At 48.5% G+C, this 22,206-nt stretch overlaps 5 protein-coding genes across 6 annotated transcripts in view; 3 read left to right on the forward strand and 2 right to left on the reverse strand.

Annotated features, from left to right (window-relative positions):
• TSPEAR (thrombospondin type laminin G domain and EAR repeats) overlaps nt 1-22,206 on the forward strand; it is a 205,494-nt gene that overhangs the window by 37,683 nt on the left and 145,605 nt on the right. The gene's annotated exons all lie outside the window — the stretch shown is intronic.
• CFAP410 (cilia and flagella associated protein 410) overlaps nt 1-22,206 on the forward strand; it is a 293,294-nt gene that overhangs the window by 33,345 nt on the left and 237,743 nt on the right. The window lies entirely within an intron of this gene.
• Nucleotides 10,579-11,046, reverse strand: LOC309860003 (uncharacterized protein; the record flags this gene model as incomplete). Its single annotated transcript, XM_082721426.1, has 1 exon — nt 10,579-11,046. The coding sequence occupies exon 1, from the start codon at nt 10,861-10,863 to the stop codon at nt 10,579-10,581; it is 285 nt and encodes a 94-aa protein (XP_082577552.1). The 5' UTR covers nt 10,864-11,046.
• LOC309859989 (uncharacterized protein) lies at nt 12,829-13,588 on the forward strand. The gene has a single exon (XM_082721357.1). It carries the CDS (start codon nt 13,041-13,043, stop codon nt 13,389-13,391), a length of 351 nt encoding a protein of 116 aa, XP_082577483.1. The 5' UTR covers nt 12,829-13,040; the 3' UTR covers nt 13,392-13,588.
• Nucleotides 17,118-18,335, reverse strand: LOC309859895 (uncharacterized protein; the record flags this gene model as incomplete). Its single annotated transcript, XM_082721095.1, has 1 exon — nt 17,118-18,335. One exon carries the CDS (start codon nt 18,333-18,335, stop codon nt 17,406-17,408), a length of 930 nt encoding a protein of 309 aa, XP_082577221.1. The 3' UTR covers nt 17,118-17,405.

Genomic DNA, 22,206 nt, shown 5'->3' on the forward strand with positions numbered 1-22,206 from the left:
CCATGGGGAGTCTGCTTCTCCCTCTGACCTTCTCCTCACTCATGTTCTCTCTCACTGTCTCTCTTTCAAATAAATAAATAAAATCTTTAAAAAAAATAAAAGATTTCCTCTTCTCTTTCAGTTTTATAGTCAGACTTGTAATGATGTGCCTAGGTCATTCTATTTTATAGGGGTTGGGGGTATATTTATCCGACTTGAGGTACTATGAACTTTTTGCATCTATAGTTTTATGTATTACATTATTTTTAGAAAGTTTCTCAGCTCTTATCTCTTCAAATATTTCTTCTGCCTTCTGCCTTCTCTCTCTCTCCTGCTTTTCTGGGACTTCATTTTTTAAAAAAAAGTTTATTTATTTGACAGACAGAGATCACAAGTAGGCAGAGAGAAGCAGGCAGAGAGAGAGGAGGAAGCAGGCTCCCCACCCAGCAGAGAGCCCGATTTGGGGCTTGATCGCAGGACCCCGGGATCATGACCTGAGTTGAAGGTAGAGGTTTCAACCCACTGAGCCACCCAGATGCCCCTTTCTGGGACTTTAATTACACGCATTAGTGATGCCTTGATGTTTTCCTAGAGCTCTTTGATGTTTTGTTCTTGTTTTACCTCCCACTTTCTCTTTGTGTGTGTTTAAATATTTTTTAAAAGTAATCTCTACACCCAATGTGGGGCTAGAACTTACAACCCTGAGATCAAGAGTTGCATGCTCCACTGACTGAGCCAGCCAGGTGCCCCTCTTTGTTTTAGTATGGGAAATTTCTATTGACTTATCTTCAAATCGAATGATTCCACACTTGGCTGTGGGAAGTATATTCACGAGCTCATGGTAGGAATTAATCTCTGTCAGTGTATTTTGAACTTTTTTTTAATTTTTAAAATTTCTTTTCAGTGTACCAGGATTCATTGTTTATGCAGCACAGCCAGTGCTCCATGCAATACGTGCCCTCCATAATGCCCACCACCAGGCTCACTCAACGTCCCACCCCCCGCCCCTTCAAAACCCTCAGATTGTTTTTCAGAGTCCATTGTCTCTCATATTTCATCTCCCCCTTCAATTTCCCCCAACTCCCTTCTCCTCTCCATCTCCCCATGTCCTCTGTGTTATTTCTTATGCTCCACAAATGAGTGAAACCATATAATTGACTCTCTCTGCTTGACTTAGCTCATTCAGCATAATCTCCTCTTAGTCCCATCCATGTTGATACAAAAGTTGGGTGTTCATCCTTTCTGATGGAGGCATCATACTCCATAGTGTATATGGACCACATCTTCCTTATCCATTCGTCTGTTGAAGGGCATCTTGGTTCTTTCCACAGTTTGGTGACCATGGCCATTGCTGCTATAAACATTGGGGAGAATACAGCCCTTCTTTTAAATACATCTGTATCTTTGGGTGTAAATACCCAGTAGTGCAATTGCAGGGTCATAGGGAAGCTCTATTTTTAATTTCTTAAGGAATCTCCACACTGTTCTCCAAAGTAGCTGCACCAACTTGCATTCCCACCAACAGTGTAAGAGGGTTCCCCTTTCTCCTCATCCTCTCCAACACATGTTGTTTACTGTCTTGCTAATTTTGGCCGTTCTAACTGGTGTGGTTTTGATTTGAATCTCCCTGATGGCTAGTGATAATGAACATTTTTTTCATATGTCTGTTAGCCATGTGTATGTCTTCATTGGAGAAGTGTCTGTTCATGTCTTTTGCCCTGTTTTTGACATGATTATCTGTTTTGTGTGTGTTGAGTTTGAGAAGTTCTTTATAGATCCTGGATATCAGTCTGTTGTCTGTACTGTCATTTGCGAGTATCTTCTCCCATTCTGTGGGTTACCTCTTTGTTTTGTTGACTGTTTCCTTTGCTGCGCAGAAGATTTTGATCTTAATGAAGTTCCAAAAATTCATTTTTGCTTTTGTTTCCTTTCCCTTTGGAGACATATCTTGAAAGAAGTTGCTGTGGCTGATATCGAAGAGATTACTGCCTATGTTCTCCTCTAGGATTCTGATGGATTCCTGTCACAGGTTGAGGTCTTTTATCCATTTCGGGTTTAGCTTTGTGAATGGTGTAAGAGAATGGTTGAGTTTCATTCTTCTACATATAGCTGCCCAGTTTTCCCAGCACCATTTATTGAAGAGACTATCTTTTTTCCACTGTATATTTTTTCCTGCTTTGTCGAAGATTATTTGACCATAGAGTTGAGGGTCCACATCTGGGCTCTCTACTCTGTTCCACTGGTCTATGTGTCTGTTTTTATGCCAGTACTGCCAGTACCATGCTGTCTTGGTGATCACAGCTTCGTAGTAAAGCTTGAAATCACGCAACGTGATGCCCCAATTTTGTTTTTGTTTTTCAACATTTCCTTAGCAATTCAGGGTCTCATCTGATTCCATACAAATTTAAGATTGTTTGCTCCAGCTCTTTGAAAAATGCCGGTGAAATTTTGATCGGAATGGCATTGAAAGTATAGATTGCTCTAGGCAGTATAGAAATTTTTAATAATGTTTATTTTTCTGATCCATGAGCATGAAATGGTGTTCCATCTTTTTGTGTCTTTGATTTCTTTCATGAGTTTTCTGAAGTTCCTTGAGTACAGATCCTTTACTTCTTTGGTTAGGTTTATTCCCAGGTATTTTATGGTTCTTGGTGCTATAGAAAATGGGATCGATTCTCTAATTTCCTTTTCTGTATTTTCATTGTTAGTGTATACGAAAGCAACTGATTTCTGTACTTTGACTTTGTATCCTGCCACATTATTGAATAGCTGTATGAGTTCTAGTAGTTTGGGGGTGGAGTATTTTGGGTTTTCCATATAAAGTATCATGTCATCTGCGAAGAGAGAGAGTTTGACTTCTTCATTGCCAATTTGAATACATTTTATTTCTCTTTGTCATCTGATTGCTGTTGCTAGGACTTCTACTACTATGTTGAACAAGAGTGGTGAGAGTGGGCATCCTTGTCGTGTTCCTGATCTCAATGGGAAGGCTGTGAGATTTTTCCCATTGGGGATAATATTTGCTATGGGTTTTTCATAGATAGACTTTATGAAGTTGAAGAATGTTCCCTCTCTTCCTATACTTTGGAGCGTTTTAATCAGGAACGGATGCTGGATTTTGTCAAATGCTTTTTCTGCATCAATTGAGAGGACCATGTGGTTCTTCTCTCTTCTCTTATTGATTTGTTCTATCACATTGATTGATTTGTAAATGTTGAACCATCTTTGAAACCCAGCGATGAATTCCACCTGCTCATGGTGGATAATCTTTTTAATGTGCTGTTGGATCCTATTTGCTAGGATCTTGTTGAGAATCTTAGCATCCATATTCATCAGGGATATGGGTCTGAAATTCTCCTCTTTGCTGGGGTCTTTGCCTGGATTGGGGATCGGGGTAAGGCTGGCTTCATAAAAAGAGACTGGAAGTTTTCCTTCTGCTCTAATTTTTTGAAACAGCTTCAGGAGAATAGGTGTTATTTCTTCTTTGAAAGTTTGGTAGCATTCCCCAGAGAATCCATCAAGTCCTGGGCTCTTGTTTTTTGGGAGGTTTTTGATCACTGTTTCAATCTCGTTACGAAATATCAGTCTATTCAGGTTGTCAATTTCTTCCTGGTTCAATTTTGGAAGTTTATAGTATTCCAGGAGTGCATCCATTTCATCTAGTTTTCTTAACTTACTGGCATATAACTGTTTTTAATAATTTCTGAGGATTGTTTCTATTTCCTTGGTGTTAGTTGTGATCTCTCCCTTTTCATTCATAATTTGATTAATTTGGGCCTTCTCTCTTTTCTTTTGTGTTAGTTTGGCTAACAGTTTATTGATCTTATTGATTTTTTTTTGAAAAAAAAAAACAGCTTCTAGTTTCATTGATGGTTCTACTGTATCTCTAGTTTCTATCTCATTGATCTCTGCTCTAATCTTGATTATTTCCCTCTTGTATGTGGAGTTGGCTTAATTTGTTGTTGATTCTCCAGTTCTTTAAGGTGTAGAGGCAGCTGGTGTATTCTGGATTTTTCAATTCTTTTGAGGGAGGCTTGGGTGGTTATGTATTTCCCCTTTAGGACAGCCTTTGCTGTATCCCATAGGTTTTGGACTGAAGTGTCTTCATTCTCATTGGTTTCCATGAATTGTTTCAGTTCTTTGATCTCCTGGTTGATCCAAGTATTCTTAAGCAGGATGGTCTTTAGCTTCCAGGTGTTTGAGTTCCTTCCAAAATTTTCTTGTGGCTGAGCTCCAGTTTCAAAGCATTATGATCTGAGAATATTCAGGGAATAATCTCAATCTTTTGGTATCAGTTGAGCCCTGATTTGTGGTCCATTCTGGAGAAGGTTCCATGTGTACTCAAGAAGAATGAGTATTCTGTTGTTTTAGGGTGGAATGTTCTGTATATATCTATGAGGTCCATCTGGTCCAATGTGTCATTCAATGCTCTTGTTTCTTTATTGATTTTCTGCTTGGATGTTCTGTCTATTACTGAGAATGGTGTGTTAAGATCTCCTACTATTAATATATTTATATCAATATGACTCTTTATCTTGATTAACAGTTTTCTTATGTAATTGGCTGCTCCCATATTGGGGGCATAAATATTTACAATCATTAGATCTTCTTGGTGGATAGTCCCTTTAAGAATTATGTAGTGTCCTTCTGTATCTCTGACTACAGTCTTTAGTTTAAAATCTAATTTATCTGATATGAGAATTGCTACCCTAGCCTTCTTTTGAGGCCCACAGACATGAAAGATGCTTCTCAATCCCTTTACTTCCAGTCTGGATGTATCCTTGGGTTCAAAATGGGTCTCTCGTAGACAACATATGGTCCTGTCCTTTTTTCTAATCTGCAACCCTGTGTTGTTTTATGGTCACGTTTAGGCCATTCACACTGAGAGTGATTACTGAGAGATACGTTTCTATTGACATTGTGTTACCAGTGAAGTCTTTGTTTCTATAGATTGCTTCCATATATTTCTGTTCAATGATATTCTTGGGTTTTTTCCTCTTTTATAGAACCCCCCTTAATATTTCTTGCAGTGTTGGCTTGGTGGTCACATACTCTTTTAAACCTTGCCAGTCTTGGAAGCTAGTTGTCTCTCCATCCATTTTGAATGTCAGTCTTGCTGAGTAAAGTATTCTTTGCTGAATGTTCTCCTCATTTAGTGGCCTGAATATATCTTGCCAGCCCTTTCTGGCTTGCCAGGTCTCTGTGGACAGGTCTGACATTATTCTGATGGGCTTTCCTCTGTACATAAGGGATTTCTCCCCCCTAGCTGCTTTCAAGAGCTCCTGTCTACAATTATGATTCATCATTTTCACAATCAGGTGTCTTGAGGTCCTTCTAGATTCTATGATATTGGGGGGAGACCATTCTGCCTCTAGTACACAAATGCTGGTTCCATTTGCCAGACTGGGAAAATTTTCATGGAGAATTTGTTAAACTATATCTTCTAGTCTTCTTTCTTTCTCCTCCCCCTCAGGGATTCCAATAATTCTGACATTGGAACATTTCTTGGTGTCATTTATTTCCCTAATTCTGTTTTAATGGCTTCTGAGTTGTTTGTTCCAGGCTTCCTCCTGATCCTTTTTCTCTATCTGTTTGTTCTCCAGATCACTAAATATATCTTCTGTCTCAGTTACCCTAGCTGTTAGAGAATTTAGATTTGATCGGAACTCACTGAGAGCACTGTTCACACCATCCCTAGTGGCTTTCACTTCTGCCCTAATCAATTCCATTTTGTCATCAAAGACTTTCTCCAACATAGCTATTGCCTGGATGATTGTTAGCTTGAATTCCCTTTCCAACACACTGTTTATGTCCATATCCACTAGCTCTGATGGAGAGGGCCCAGTGTCTGAATTTTTCTTCTGTTGGGCATTCCTCCTCCTAGTCATTTTGGTGAGAGATGGCTGAACGGATGTGTATCTGAATGTATCAACCATGATGCAGGCAAGGTGCACCCTGGAACACTTCTGAGCAATCAAGAGTCCCCACCAAAAAGAAAGAAAAAAGAAAAAAAGAGAGAGAGAGAAAGGAAAAAAAAAAAGGTAAAATAAAAGAGAAGGCCCAACCCAAATGGGCCCCACGGTAAGATTTATGAAGTATGCAAACAAAAACAGACAAACAAAAAGATCGACAAAAGTAGATGACAAGAAGAAAAATAAATAAAAGAACCCCGTCAAAATGAACACCAAGTATAAGATTTATATACTACCAGAACAAAAACAAATACACCGAAACACTGGCAGAAGAAAAAGATGGGAGGGAGCTTATAAATTCTGTGTGTGCAAGGAAGGTTATTTTGATTCCTCCTGGGTGTATCTTGACATCTTTGTTAAAGGACTTAACTTTCCTGAGATAAAGGGGATTAAAACTGGTTTATCTATAGGGGTAGCATTGATTGGGGAAAGGGATTACCTTGAAGCTTATCTCTATATGAATATTTAAAAAATAATAATAAAATAAATTAAAAATAGAAAAGGAAAAGAAAACACAGGTATACGTATCAGAAAAGTTCAGGTTAAAAGGTTATTATGGAATTTGATGTACTGAACATCTCACTGTGATGGTAAATAGGTTAAAATTTATATGAAAAAAAAAATGAAGAGAACCACAATAGTGGGAACAAATTAAAAATAAAAGTTGTATGTATGAAGTAGTGGTGGTTGTTTTTGTTTTTTGTTTTTTGTTTCTGGCTGGCTTTCTGGGGGAGGGGCCTGCCGCGTGGTTTTCAGGGAGTCTTGCTAGAATTGAGTCCTCCTTCCCCCATCAAGGGCCTGGGCTCTGAGGAAACTAGTTTTTCAGGCTTTTGTTCTCTAGAGGTTTTTGTTTGTTTGTTTGTTTGTTGTTTCTCCCCTTAGCCGCTCTCAGTGGTTCTGTGGAGGTTTAGAGGAAAGCAAACTGCACCCAGACGTCCCTCTCCGAGAGAAGCCTCAGTCTATTCCCCTCTGGGTGCTCCAGAGCACATAAATTCCCCCTCGGCCACCGGCAGAGCACATCCCCAGTCACGGTCTCTGGGGTCACAGGAATTCCCACTTGTACCCAAAACCACGAGAAATCCGAGAAATACTAGCCGCAGCTGTCTGGGCAGCTCCAGACCGCCAGAGAGGTCCCAAGCAGCGATAGCACGCTGAGACTTTCACACTGGCCAGGCTGAGAGTGCTCAGACTCTCCGGGTCTGAGAGAGTGCCCGCTGGTGCCTGCACGCACTCAGGGGAGGGTGTGGGGCGCGACGCAGACCCCAGTCGCACAGTACATGTGCAGAGTGCAAAAGGCTGTGGCTCTGCGGGCTGGCATCCACAGCAGGCTCCTTCGCCCTCATGGATGCTGCCACCCAGACGCTCTCAGGTGCACTGGCGTCTGAGGGACCAAGGCCTGGCTTCTTCACTGCTCTCTCTGGTTCCCTGCCAGTGGTGGGGCCATCCTGGGTCCTTGGACTTAATCCCCTGTCCCTAATCACCCAATTCCACCAATTTCCCCTTAAGATCTTTTGCTCTTTTTGAGTGCTTTCAAGCAGACTCCAAGTTAATGCTGGTCCCCAACCACAGAGCACTCTCGTGCTGGAGTATTACTTTCCAATGGGTCGCTTCTGGTGGCTCCCTCCCCCTTTTGTTTATCTTCCGATATCAGTCCGATGTTCCCGCTCCGCTTCATCTGTCCGCTGGTGTCTTCTGCCCCGTAGGGATCCAGACGTGTATAATTCTAATCTCAGGCTGATTTCATGGGTGATCAGAGTTCTTTGGTAGGTGATCAGCTCACTTTAGGGGACAGGTTGAAACAGCATCTCCTCCTACTTCTCCGCTGTCTTGTCTCCTACCTATTTTGAATTTTATATGATCTGTTTGGCTCTTATAATTTCCATCTCTTCTGAAATTCCCCATCTGCTCATATATGTATTCTGTGTGTTATACTCTATCCTTTTATATATTGTGATATTGTGAGCCTGGAGAGTCACGGACGCGTCACACTCTCCCCCCACGCATGCTTTGCCTTCTGTATCTCTTCTAGCTTGCTGGGTCTGAACTGTATCCTTTCATAATAAACTGGTGATCTAGTAAGTAAAAGTTTCTCTGGGTACTGTGATCCACTCTAACAAATCAACTGAACCTTAGGACCTTAGATCTAGAGCTGGTTGGTCAGAAACACAGGTGACAGGCTAAGCTTGCAGTTGGCCTCTGAAGTGGTGTGGGGTCAGTCTTTTAGGCTGGGCCATTGACCTGGGGGGTCTGATGGTGTTTCCAAGTAGATAGTGGCAGAACTGAGTTGAATTTTAGGACACCAAGTGGTATCCCAGAGCACTGTTTGTTGGAGGTATGGTATGAAAATTGGGTCTAAGAACCCAATTTTATGTATTAAGCACAGTTAATTAATTAAAAGCCTTCTTTGTCCCACATGATTCAATGTTTCATTCCATCCCACAGGTAACTATCACACTAAATTTAATATTTGTCATTCTCATGCTTTTATCTACACATTTACCATGTGTCCTCCATAAATATTTATATCTCTTATGTATTTGCCACTTCTTAGACTCTTTTTGCTGCATTCTGGATACTTTCTTTGGACCTGCCTTCTGATTTTTCTAATTCTCTCTTCAGCTATGTTTAATATTCTGTTTAAGTTGTCCACTGTTTCTAATTTCCATTACTTGACTTTTTTTTTTTTTTTTCAATTTCTAGAAGTTATCTTTGGTTCCCTCAAGTCCATTTCTTTCTTCTATTTTAATAGACACTCTGTTCTTCTATTTACATTTCTCTCCTCTATTTCTTTAAATATAATATAATAACAGTCACTAGACTATACCTTACATCATGAGGACTTACTTATTTTGTGAATGTAAGTTTGTGTCTTTTGATAACCCTCACCATTTCACTCTCCCACCCCTTACCTCTGGAGACCACCTGTCTTGTTCTCTGTATTTATGACCTTGTTTTATTTTATTTTTTTAAATTCCACATGTAAGTGAGATCATACAGTATTTGTCTTTCTCTGACTTACTTCACTCCTCATAGTTATTTTACTGTTTCTATCTGATAATTCCAAAATCTGGGTCATTTTTGAGTCCAGTTTTGTTGATTGCTTTGTCCCTGAGAGTGGATGGATTTCCTTACTTTTTTTGTATGTCTTCTAATTTTTTATTGAACATCAGATATCATGTATTAATTGAAATGGACATTAAAAAGTGTTTCCTCTGGGAAATGGGTGAGTTTCTTCTGTCAGGTCATCTGTGTGCTGGGGAGAAGTTTGGATCAACCTCCTCAGATGCTGACCTTAGTTTGGGTTTTGTCATTATTGCGATGACCTTCAAAGTACTTAAGACTTTGGATTCCTTTGTGGTGGGCCATGTGCTTAGGGCAAGGGTTGGAGGCACAGCATTCCTGCTCTGCCCTAAGTTTTCAGCTGTCCCTGTGTGCCTGGCACATGGAGGGGACCTCTCCACATGCCTGCCTCCCCCCTACCCAACCCCCACTCCATGACTGCTGTTGCTCCTACAGCAGTCCAGGCAGGCTGAGTGGGAGCCAAGAGGGCTCCATTGTCCTAGTCCAAGGTCAGTCTTGAGTGGGCCCTATGTGCCTGGGTCTTGGGAGGTAAGGCTTTGGCCCTTCCTGCTGCTCTTCCCTGCAATGGCCAGACTTCACTCTGTAGTTGGGGTGGGTTTGTGTGAGCTTTCCCTGCCCTCCCTGTGGTCACCCTCTGATTCCTGTCCCCTATTCTGTTGGGCTCCCCGCCGAGGGGAGGAGGCGCCCGGGCCAGCCGGAGGCCTCTCCTTGGGGCTGAGCGGGATGGCGAGTGTCGCGAACCCAGAACGCACCCACAGAAGACACCGGGCTCGGGGGATCTGTCGAAGCAGGATCTCACTTTATTGTGCGGGGGCACACCTTATATAGAGCAGCAGAAGGGAAGTGAGGACAGAGGGGGAAGAGCCAATAAGATTATGCCAAGTAGCAGTTGCTGGGTAAGGCGTGTCGGGCGAGAGGAGGAAGTGCCATAGGTTTCAGGAACCGAAACTGTGAAATTGGCACCTTGTTGGCCGGAAGAGACGGCAAGCCGGCGCCATCTTTATTCTGGGCCACACCCTGTGGAGGCACCTCTAGTTATGTGCCTTACACTATTCCGTGGGGGTAGCTTTTCTGCTGCCCTCCCCCATCTACTAGGTGAGTCTCGGGTGCTGGACGTGGGAACGGCACCTCCCCCTGCACCCTCCACGGACCCCCTCCCCACTCCAGCTGAGCTGTTGGAGGGAGGGCTCTTTGAGGAGCGGCTGCTCTGCTCATGGCTGTATAGGTCTTTGAGAAAAGAACTTGGAAATACATGAGATAAACCAGGGACAAGCTGCATCAGGAAAGCATGATTTATTTGGATCACACAGGGCTGCTTCCCACTGGAGGCAGAGGACCCCGGAAACTAGGCCTCCCAAGGGCCTACGCTGGGTCACAGAGGGGTCCGGGTCATCCCGCCACATCCTCGCCATGGGCTTCTGAGGGTCCGCTGGGCACGTTCTTCATCTGCCTGGGCAGAATCCAGAGGCCACTGAAGACTTGCCCCAGGAGGGTTGCAGATGTGGCCCCCTGTGCCCTGGGAGCAGCTGGTGGGGGGCGATCCCGGTCAGAAGCAGGACGGGGTGCTACAGGAGACGGGTCTGTAGAGCAGGGTGGGGCGGGAGGGCTGGCAGCCCCCGGAGGACTGGCAGGAGGGGACCACATACACGGCGGGCTTGCAGCTCATGGGCACACACACAGAGGACTGGCAGGAGGGGACCACATACACAGCGGGCTTGCAGCTCACGGACAGGGCGGGCCTGCAGCTCACGGGCACGTAGCAGGACGTCTGGCAGGAGCTGGGGGAGCAGGAGGCCGGCTGGCAGCCCGTGGAGCAGCTGGTGTGGCACATGGTGGGGCTAGAGTGGAGTCAGGGAGGAGGGCGGTGAGTTCTGGAGGCTTCTTCCCGGGGCGGCCTTTATACCCGGGCAGTAGGCGTCCCGGCAACACAGAAGCACAGCTGTTGACTTCCTCATAGTTGTTCCCCAACATCTTGTCGTGGGATGCGCTCCCTGTGTTTTGCTCCACTATAATGAGTTTGGCTGAGAGGCTGATTCCTTCTTCTGTAAACAAGATGTTCTGGTTTGGCTTTACGTGGGGCTCGTGCCGTTTCTCCAGACCAGTACTGTGCACACAGCACCGCTGGCCCCACTGCAGATCGCATCCTTTATTCTTTTTGTCTCACAGCCGTCGGTGGTGGCTTTGAGGCAGTAATGCTTCTTGAGCCTCTATTTGGCACAGGAAAACATTAGACTGGGGATCTGCAAACTGGGAACCAGGGCAGTCTGTGGGACAAATCTGGCCCTCTCCTTGTTTTGTAAATAAAGCTTTATTGGAAACAGCCACGCTCATTTGCTTACATGCTGTCTAGGGCTTGCACTATAATGTGGAGCGGTTATGAGCGAGACCATGCCCCTGCAAAGCCTGAAATACTTACTCTCTTTCCTGTATAGAAAGTTGACCAACTTCTGCCTTCTAGTAATCTATACAGTCATTGATTTGATCATGCAGCAAATGTATATTGTGTGCTGGCTATAGAGACGTCCTAGCCTCGTGAGCCTCGTGGGGCAATGAATAAGGAGAACATGGAAGTTAACGCATGAAGTGATGCCACGGTGGGCTGAGCCCCAGGAAGGAAAACGGGCTCAGTAGGTGGACGGGAATGGGGGTGCTGGCGAGTGGTTTGGGGACCTGTGTGCGGAGGCGCTGCTGATTAGGCACGACGTGGGGGATGTTGGGGCGGGGGGAGGGGCAGGGTTCCAAGCAGAAGCAGCCGTGGGGACGTGAGGACGCCGGCGCAGAGATGGGCACGTTCCTGAAACAGTGAGAAATCCTGCGGTGCGGGCACCGGGCAGCAGGCGCAGGTGGACAAGTGCAGACTGCACAGCGTGAGTCCAGGACTCACGGTCCCAGCCGATAGAATAAGAAAGACTGTCGATGTGATGACGCATCAGTAGGAATCACCCAATCGGAGGAAGAGAGAACAGAATTAAGAATCATGAAGGGGTCTATGGACAATATCAGGCAGTCCAACAAGAAGCAATTTCAACCCATGGAGAAGAAGAGAATTATACTGAAGCATAAATAATAGACAATTCTCCCTCCTTTTTCAACTAGGCACCATGCCCAGTTGGAGCCCAATGTAGGGCTTGAACTCATGACCCTGAGATCCAGACCTGAGCTGGGATCAAGAATCAGATGCTCAACCAGCTGAGTCATTCAGGCAACCTCCCAAATTAGATTTTTTAAAAATAATTCTAACTTACAGATCCAAGAGTCCCAGAAAACCCCTAAAACCCCAGCATAATTTGGCACAATGGTAATGACCGCAGACCCCAGAGTGAAACTGAGCTTCAAACGCCTGCTTCTTGGCCGCAGTGGCAGAGCGCGCACGCATCACGGAATCCAATCGCGCATCCGCGTACGTGGCCTACCCCTACCCCTAGGATGGTGGCAAGGACTGGTGACTAGTCAGTGACGAGAGATAACGTGACACCTGGCACAAAGCCGGGACCAGATGACATGGTGGATGCCATGGCCACGGCTGTCCCCAGTGAGGAGCCCAGCCGCTGGGCTCTGGTCCCTTGGGAAGACCTTTTGGGTCACGGAGTTTCCAAATCAAAACAGGGATCCCCGGTCTAGCGAGCAGAACAGTGCTTGTGTGGACAGAGGACAGGGTACATGAGCTCGGGGAGGACCTGGAGCATCCTGATATGGGGGTCCTTGTCCCCAGCCGATGGTCCCTCACCATCCTACCTGGGCTGAGTCGAGAAATCGCGGGGCTACTGGGTCACGCTGAGCCTCCAGCTGTCACAGAGTCTCCTGAACAGAGTCGCTTCCACCAGGAAACTCCAGGAAGAGACGCACAGGGGAGGAGGAGGAGGAGGAAAACAATCAGGCCACTAGGAGGAAGGCCCCCGTGTGGCTTGTTGCCAGGATGCCACAGCCCGGGTATAAAGGCTGCCTGGGGAAGGAGCCTCCAGACCAGCCCCGTCCTCCACCCTGACTCCACTCCAGCCCCACGCCACCATGTGCCAGTCCAGCTGCTCCACAGGCTGCCAGCCGGCCTGCTGCGTGCCCAGCTCCTGCCAGATGTCCTGCTATGTGCTCAGCCCCTGCCAGACGTCCTGCTGTGTGCCCAGCTCCTGCCAGACGTCCTGCTGCGTGCCCGTGAGCTGCAAGCCAACCGTGTGTGTGCCCATGAGCTGCAAGCCAGCCGTGTGTGTGCCCATGAGCTGCAAGCCAGCCGTGTGCATGCCTGTGAGCTGCAAGCCCATTGTGTATGTGGCTCCCTCCTGCCAGTCCTCTGGGGGCTGCCAGCCCTCCTGTTCCACCCTGCTCTGCAGACCTGTCCCCTGCGGCACCCCTACCTGCTGCTGAGCCCACGGCCTCCTAGGACCCCTCCTCCATGTGGTCAGGGGTAGCTGCTCTCCCAGCTCCTACCAGGCAGCCCAGACATCACCCACTTCAGACCTTCCGGACTAGACCATCTTACAGCAGAGCCACTTGATCCCCGGTACCCAGGCGGAGAGTCGCCCCCAGTGTCTCTGGCTGGTGCAGGGTGCCCAGCAATGCAGCCCCCGCACAAAAGTCTAATAAATTCCAGAGTGATCTGAAGCCCCAAGTGTGTGCACCGTCTCTCCTTTACGCCTGTCCCTGAACTGCTTCCTCTGGTCGTGGCTCCCAGAATCCAGGAACGCTCCCTCTGCGGAGAGGCCACAGGTTACCAGATGTCTGTACCCTGGGGGACCGGCCACTCTAGGGTGGCCTCTTGGGTGAGTGGACGCCCCTAGCTCAGGGCCCCTGGGCCCTGGGCTTCCTTTGGTCCCCCTTGGTCCCTTGAAGCAGCGAGGTTATTTCTTACTCTGCTGGGGGGACTGAGGGCGAATCCCTAACTTTGGGGTTTGACCCTTTTTAGGTAAAAAGGTCCCCTGCTCAGCAACCAATATGCAGAGCCAACCCAGTCTCAAAATTAAAGTGTACGCCCTACAGACAAGTAGGGCTCCTTCTCCCATTCGGGGGGACAGGGCTTTGTGGGTGACTTTCGTAGCTCCCGGAGATGTCCACACCGTCATCCCCAGAACCGGTGCACACAGCCCTGCAGGCACGGCAGCTCCCCAGGTGGGGCGAACTGAGAGTCTTGCCCCAGGAGCCGTCCTGGATTGGTTCGGGGGCTCACGTCATCCCAGGGACGTGGGAGAAGGGAGAGGAAGGGCGGCCGCGGAGGAGGAGGCCGCGGGAAGAGGGGCACTGGGCTGCGGGCTTGGAGCCCCGTCACCTCCGACTCCTTCTCTCCGCGGGCAATGGTAGCCTGTGACGGTGTAGACGCCCCGCCTGTGAGCAGTTCTGCTGGCCGTGTAGATGCCCACGGAGCAGGCGGCGCCGCTAGTGGCTGGAAGGGACCAGGACCGGGTCGTGCAGGTGTTCCGGGAGGACCGCCGTGTGTGCGGTCTGTCTTGGGGGCCACGGCACAGACAGAGCCTCTCCGTGGCACAGCCTCGGGTGGCGCCCTCCTGTGTGCCCCTGCGTGGAGCCTGCACTGTGCCGGGTCGGGACACCTGGCCCAGAACCTGCCCCTGACAGCGTGGGCTCAGCCCCTGGGGTGGGACCCCAGGCCACCCAAGAGCAAGGATGCTGGGGCCGCCCTGGGCGGGAGGTGGGGGACGCCCAGAGCGTGCACGGTCATCAGCACAGGGAGCCGGGGCACACCGGGGTGCCAGAGGGGAGCTGTCTGAGAACCGAGAAGTAGTCTAAGAAGAGGACTGGTCGGGGTGGGGGGGAGGGGTCCTTCCTGCGGCGGGATCACGGATCCGCGGAACTGGAAATGTCCATTATCGTGAGGTCATGGGATACGTGATGGGAAATTCAGAGGGACTCTCAGAGCACCTGCTGTGCACAGCTCTGCCTCATCCTTGGTCCCTGCAGACCCCACGCCCGCCGCCTGTCACCGTCCCGGGTGTCCCGCCCCTGCGAGTCAGGCCCTCACCTCGCAGACACCCTCCCTCCAGGCACCCCGCAGCCACGGCGCCATCCGCCAGACAGCGGGGGAGGCCTGCCCCGGGTCCTCAGTGATGCTTTTGAGGGCAGTGACCGTCTGGGTCGGAGGCATGGCAGTGATGGGGTGTCGGGGCCGGGGAGCTGCCGGCAGAAGGGCTCCCCGAGATCTGGAGGGTCTCCGAGCATCGGGCATTGTCCCCGCACTGTGTACACGTGTTAAAGAAGCCTCCCGAGGTAAAGACTCCTGTCACCTCTGACTCCCCCACCCCGCCACCGCTGGGCAGTGGCACCCGGCTAACCGTGTGGTCAGACTCCGATCAGTCAGACTGACTGTGTAAACACCCCTTCTGTGAGCAGTCTGGCTGACTGTGTAGATACCCAGTCTGTGGGCACTCTGACTAACCATGTAGACACCCCATCTGTGAGCAGTCAGATTGACCGTGTAGACCCCCTGTCTGAAAGCAGCCTGGCTGACTGTGTAGACTCCCTGTCTGTGAGCAGACAGTTTACTGTGTAGACGCCCCAGCCAGGAATAGTCTGTCTGACTATGTAGACGCCCCATCTGTGAACACTGAGACTGATCGTGTAGATGCCCCATCTGTGAGCAGACAGTTTATTGTGTAGATGCCCAAGCCAGGAATCATCTGGTTGACCATATAGACGCCATATCTGTGAGCAGACTAACTGACCATGTAGACACCCCATCTGTGTGCAGTCTGGCTGACTGTGTAGATACCCCGTCAGTGAGTAGTGTGGCTGACTGTGTAGATGCTCATTAGTAAACAGCCTGGCTGACCTTGCAGACACCCCGTCTGTGAGCAGTGCAGCCGACCATGTAAACGCCCTGGCTGGGAGCAGCCTGGCCACCAGTGGCCGGCCATGCCTTTTCCAGCTGTGGCCGACTTTCCTGCAGGAGCCGTCAGAAGGTCCTAGATGTTCTGCAGCCACTGGGCCAGAGCCAGGGAGCGTCCTGCAGGGCCCCCGCATCCCTCCCACGCACTATTTTGGCTACACTGGGCTTTGCTGGAGTCCACGGGAGTCTACATCCCTGCACTTCAGTCTTTGGTTACGGATGCGGTGGGAGCTTCCTCCACGTCTTTAACTCTGTGCCGTGAAGAATCCATCGAGGTCCCTGTTCATTTAGCTGTGCAGGTGGTCACATTTCCCTGCAAACGAGCAAGTAATGGGTACAGGTTTTCAGTAAGTTCAGGCAGACTGAGGGATTTAAGAGTCAAGGTGGGCTTGCAACCCAGCCCCTTTCTCTTTAAAGGCCCCCTGAGGTTTTTGCTCCGTCTCCACCTCCCTGGGGTAGAGCTAACTTGGGACGGAGCCAGCGGCTGTGGAGAGGTAGAGACCTTCTGCTCCTCCTCCCGCCTGCCGGGCCTCTGCTGCTCTGCTCCTGGGGGCCTCTTCCATCTGTTCCTGGCACAAGGGGTGAGTAGGGAGCCTGATGCTGACCTGGCTGGTCTGACTCTCTAGGACTTGTGGTCCACTGAGACTGTAGGCTCATCATCTTCCACTGTTCTGAGCATTTGTCAACAAATCCTTTTTCTCCCTGTCTCCCCAATCAGACCTTGAAGTCTTGAGTAGAATGAATGATGTCTGAACCGACCCTTGCACCGCTCTGGGGGCCTACAGGGATTTGCTGGTGCTTCAGGGCATCAGCCCTTGTGCCCAGACCAGCATGCAGGCATTCCTCTGGGCGGCACCTCTCTCCGAGGGAGGCGGCGTGGAGCTAGGTACTGGACCCTTGAGTTCCCACCAGTTAGGTCGTGCTGCTCCTCAGCTCACATTTAACCTGCATGGGTAGGGGGCCAGGCATGGGCGAGACCCCAAAGCCCCCTCAGGGTCTAAGCCTTGTGCAACCTTGCCCACCCCCTCCCCTGGCCCAGGCTTGGAGGGCTCGTCACTGCGGGGAGGGCAGGGCCCCAGGGTGGAGAAGGGACCCGGAGTGTGCAGAGCCACATTCAGACCTCATCATCTCTCAGGGGCTTTGAACTTGGAGTTTGAGAATATGTCTTTATTGTTGGCTTCCACCAGAAAGAGCTCCAGTCTGAAGCAGTCTCTGGAGTCCAAGGAGGAGGAGAAAACAAACTCTGGTCTCTAGGTCATGACACAAACATTTTATTGATTATAGCGATTGGCCTTTGTCACGTGGAACATGAGCAACCGGCCCCACAGAAGAGGGTTCCCGGGGAGCCGCAGTCCACCCCCACTGAGGGACTGGTGGGCATCTCTTCTCAGGAAAGGATGGGCAGCATGTTCAGGTCCCCAGTAGACAGCAGCTGTGTGTCCACCAACGGGCAGAGGGATGGTCTTGGACGTAAGAGCTCCTGAGAGAGGACATTTGTGCCCAGGAGCAAAGACAGCAGTGCCAGACGCAGAAGTTCAAGCTGGTCAGCAGCAGGACTTCTGGGCCGAGGCAGGCACGCAGCAAGCCTGGCGGGAGCACGTGGGGCGGCAGAGCAGGGACACGCAGGAGGCCCGGCGGCAGCAGCTGGGCTGGCAGGAGGAGGCAGGGGCACAGCAGGAGGAGGCGGGCACGCAGCAGGCGGGCCTGCACACGGGGCGGCAGAGCAGGGACACGCAGGAGGACGGTCTGCAGCAGGACGAGGAGCAGGGGCTGGGCTGACAGCAGGAGGAGGGCCCAGAGCAGACCGAGGTGCAGCAGATGGGCTTACAGCAGACAGGGGTGCAGCAGACGGGCTTACAGCAGACCGGGGTGCAGCAGACAGGTTTGCAGCAGACAGGGGTGCAGCAGACAGGTTTGCAGCAGTCTTCCTGGCAGGGGGAGGAGCTGCAGCAGGAGGGCTGGCAGCTAGACTGCTGGCAGCATGAAGAGCCTGAGCAGGGGGAGGCCTCACAGCAGACAGGGGTGCAGCAGACGGGCTTGCAGCAGACAGGGGTGCAGCAGACAGGGGTGCAGCAGACGGGCTTACAGCAGACAGGGGTGCAGCAGACGGGCTTGCAGCAGACAGACACACAGCAGTCTTCCTGACAGGGGGAGGAGCTGCAGCAGGAGGGCTGGCAGCAGCTGGTGCAGGCTGACTGGCAGGGGCTGGACCCGCAGCTTGCAGGGGTGCAGATGAGGGTCAGGCAGGAGGGGGCACAGCAGGAGGGGGCACAGCAGGTAGGCGCACAGCAGGTGGAGGCACAGCAGGAGGGGGCACAGCAGGTGGGGGCACAGCAGGGGGGCTCGCAGCAGCTCTCTGGGCAGTCGTCCACCTGCCAGGAGGAGTCGGAGCAGGTGTCACAGGAGCCGGGCAGGCAGACGCGGCTGCCGTAGCTCCGGTCACTGGAGCAGACGGACAGGGTGGATGCGGCCATGGTGGGGCGGTGGGGCTGGAGGAGGCTGTGAGTGTGTGAGTGTGTGTGAGTGTGAGGTGTTGGGCTGGCGGATTTTATACCCTCCCGGATGTTTATGTTGTCCAGGTGAAGGCTCACCACGCCCCCTTGCTTGTTGGTGTTTTGGGTTGTGAGGACCATCATTAGCGCCTGTTCTGTTGTTAGGACATGATCTTGCTCAGCTTATAAACCTTGGACAGTTCCGGGCAGGGCTGGCTGTCCGTGGTGTGAGCCTGGTTTCCCCGGACACTTGTTGGGAAGGTGTGGGTTCCCTGTGGCTACCTCTGTGGCTTCCACCTGGCAGTTCATGTGCTGGGGCTCTGGGTGATGGCCATGGGCTCATGGGACTGCTCCGTGTGTACCCCACCTGGGTGTGCAGGGCCTCACTTGGAACAGCTGGTCTGGCCTCTGATTGGGAGGAAAGAGGACAGAAGTGCATATTTTAGGGCACAGGCAATGTGGGGCTGATTCTTCCTGGACGGACTAATGAATTTCCGTGGTCTCGGTGTCAGCCAATGTCAGTGACCAGGAGGAGGATGCCCGTCGCGAGGACTGGATGTCCCCTCTCCCAGAAGAAGCCACAATGTCCCAGTGAGGCCTCACTCTGTAGGTCATTAGGAGGACCGGATTCAAGGACTGACCTTTGGGTCCTAATGCTCCTTCCTTGGAGCCTATGGTCAGTGGTCCTGGCATAGGCAGGTCCCTGAGGGGGCCCTGTGGGTGGGCTGAGGTTTAATCTGGAGGAGGTGGGCATGGAGGGGTGATTTGGGGACAATCCATCGTTTTATTTCAAAACCGAAAGGGAATCTTTTTGGAATACAAATTGAGAATATTGAACTACCAGAAAATATTGGCAATATGTGTGATGGGTGAAAGGTTAATATGAAAATATGAAAGTCCCCACGACTAAAGCAGGAGAGGGTACAAAAGAATCAAATATAAAATTCAAAACATTCAGAATTCCCATAAGCACATGGAAAGCTACTTGAGCTCATTAATGACCAACTGTTCTCAAATTAAAACATAAATATCTCATGAGATCAACCAAAATTTACCATGTTAATAGTTTCCAGTGCTGCTGAGTATGGAGACCTCACTCCTGGAAACCCCCAGCAGGCATGATTTTTACAGATTGAGCCCATAATATATAAAACATGTATAATTCCATCCATTTAAAAGCGTACAAGTCAGTGACGTCTAGCAAAGCCACAATCTTGTGCAACCGTGATCACCAGCTAAATCCAGAACATTCTTGTCCCTCCAGAAGGAAATCCTGAACTAGGAAGGAGTCCCTCTGCAGTCCCCGTCAGTCACTAATCTGCTTTCTGTCCCTGTGGATTTGCCTATTCCACACCTTTCACATGTTAAGGAATCACACAGTTCATGGCCTCTTATGTCTGACTCCGGTCACTGAGCGTGATGTTTTCCAGGCTCATCTGTGTTGTAGCGTGTGCTTGTGTGTCACTCCTGTTCCTGGCTCAGTAATATTCCAGGAAATGTGTTCACCACATTTTGTTTCTCTGTTCCCAGTCAGCAGACATTTGGGTTGTTTCCGCCTCTTGGCTGTTGCAAATCAGGCCGCTACGGACATTTGTGTACAAGTTTTTGTTTCAGTGCCTCTTTTCAGTTCTTCCGGGTATATACCCAGCAGTGGCATGGCTGGGTCAGGTGGCAATTCTACGCGTAACTTTTGAGGAACTGCCAGACTGCTTTCCACAGCACCCGCAGCATTTTACATTTCCAGAATTTTCTCCACATGCTCCCCAGCACTGCTTCTGTTCTTTTATTTATTTATTTATTTATTTATTTATTTATTTATTAAAAATGGTGGCCACCCTTGTGGGTATGAAGTGGCGCCTTATTGTGGTTTTGATTTACATTCCCCTCATGACCAATGGTATTGGAGGTCCTTTCAAGTGCTTATTGGCTATTTGAATATTTTCTTTAGATAAATGTCTATCAAAGTGCTTTGCCCATTTTAAATTGCATTATCTGTAGTTTGATTATTGAATTACATGAGTTCTTTATATATTCTGGATACTAAACCCTTATCAGAATTATGCTCTGCAAATATTTTCTCTCACTCTGTGGGTTGCCTTTCAGTCTCTCTCTCTACCTTTTTTTTAAAAGATTTTATTTATTTATTTATTTGACAGAGAGAGATCACAGTAGACAGAGAGGCAGGTAGAAAGAGAGAGAGGAGGAAGCAGGCTCCCCGCTGAGCAGAGAGCCCAGTGCAGAACTCGATCCCAGGACCCTGAGATCATGACCTGAGCTGAAGGCAGCAGCTTAACCCACTGAGCTACCCCGTCATCTCTTGAAAACATCCTTCAGTGCACAACACTTTAACTTTTGATGAAGTCCAACTTATCTGTTTTCTTTTGTTGGGTGTCATAGCCAAGTGAATTGTTCCCAAATCTAAGGTCATGCAGGTTTACCCCTATGTTTCCTTCCAAAGGTTTTATAGTTTCAGTACTTATATTTAGGTCTTTGATTGGTGTTTGAGTTAACTTTTGTAGATGGTATGAGGTAGGGTTTGATTATATTCTTTTGAACGTGGATGTCCGGTTGTCCCAGCACCATTTGTTGAAGAGACTATACTTTCCCCACAAAATGAACTTGATACCCTTGTTGAAAATCACTTGATCCGATATGTATGGTATTTTTCTACTTTCAATTTGATTCCACTGACCTATATGTCTATCATTATGCCAGGACCACTGTTTTGATCACTATAGCTTTGTAGTAAGTTCTATGTCTTCTTCCTAATTTGGAGGTCTTTTATTTGTTTTTCTTGCCAAATTGCTCTGGCTGGCACTTCCAGCACAATATTGCATGGAAAGTGGTGGAATTGAGCATTCTTGCCTGTTCCTGGCCTAAGGGAAGGCTTTCAGTCTTTCACCATGGAGGCTGATGTTTCCTGTGGGTTTTTCATTTACCCTCTATTATGTCAAGGAAGTTCTCTTCTCATAGTTTGTTGAGGATTTTAGTATGAGAGGAGGTTGGCTTTTTCAGATGATTTTTCTGCCTCAGTTGAGATGATCATGTTTCCTCCCTTCATCCTATTAATGTGGTGCATTACTCTGATTGGTCTTCATATGCTGAATTAGTCTTGCATTCCCGGGATAAACCCACTTGGTTATGGTGTATAATTCTCTTAACACCCTGCTAGATTTTGTGTGATTGTATTTTGTGGAAGTTTTACAAATCTTAATCTATAAAAGATTTTGATCTGTAGTTCTTTTTTTCTTTTGTTTTCATCTGACTTTGATATCAGGATAATGCTGACCTCATAGAATGACTTAGAAAGTGTTTTCTCATATTCTGTTTTTTGGAAGAATTGAAGAAAGTTTAGTGTTAACTGTTCTAAAAGTGTTTAGCAGAACTCAGCATGGAACCATCTGGTCCTGGGCTTTACTTGTGAGGGAGGTTTTGGATTACACTGTGATCTCCTTACTTGTTTTGCCCATTTCTTCTTGGGTCATTTCACTCACCTGAGATTCAAAGATACAAATAGATTGACAGTGAAAGGATGAAAAAAAGATATTTCATGCAAATAATAACCAAAAGAGAGCTGGATGGCTATAATAAAATAAGACAAAATGGACTCAGAGTCAAATATTGGTGTAAGAGACTAAAAATGACATTAGATATTGATAAAAGGGTCAACATATCAAGAAGATATGACAGTTATAAACAAATATACACCTAATAACAGACTCCCAAAATGTATGAAGTAAGAATGACAGAATTGAAGAAATAAAGAGTTTCTGTTCTACAATAATAGTTGGACACTTCAATAAGCCATTTCCACTAATAGAAAATGACATAATAGGACAACTAGATAGAAGGG

The sequence above is a fragment of the Mustela nivalis genome, assembly GCF_964662115.1.
Source record: "Mustela nivalis genome assembly, chromosome: 1".
Classification (NCBI taxonomy): Eukaryota; Metazoa; Chordata; class Mammalia; order Carnivora; family Mustelidae; genus Mustela; species Mustela nivalis.

Coding starts and splice junctions, on each gene's coding strand:
- LOC309859989 (XM_082721357.1), top strand. CDS start 13,041: ATGTGCCAGTCCAGCTGCTCCACAGGCTGCCAGCCGGCCTGCTGCGTG.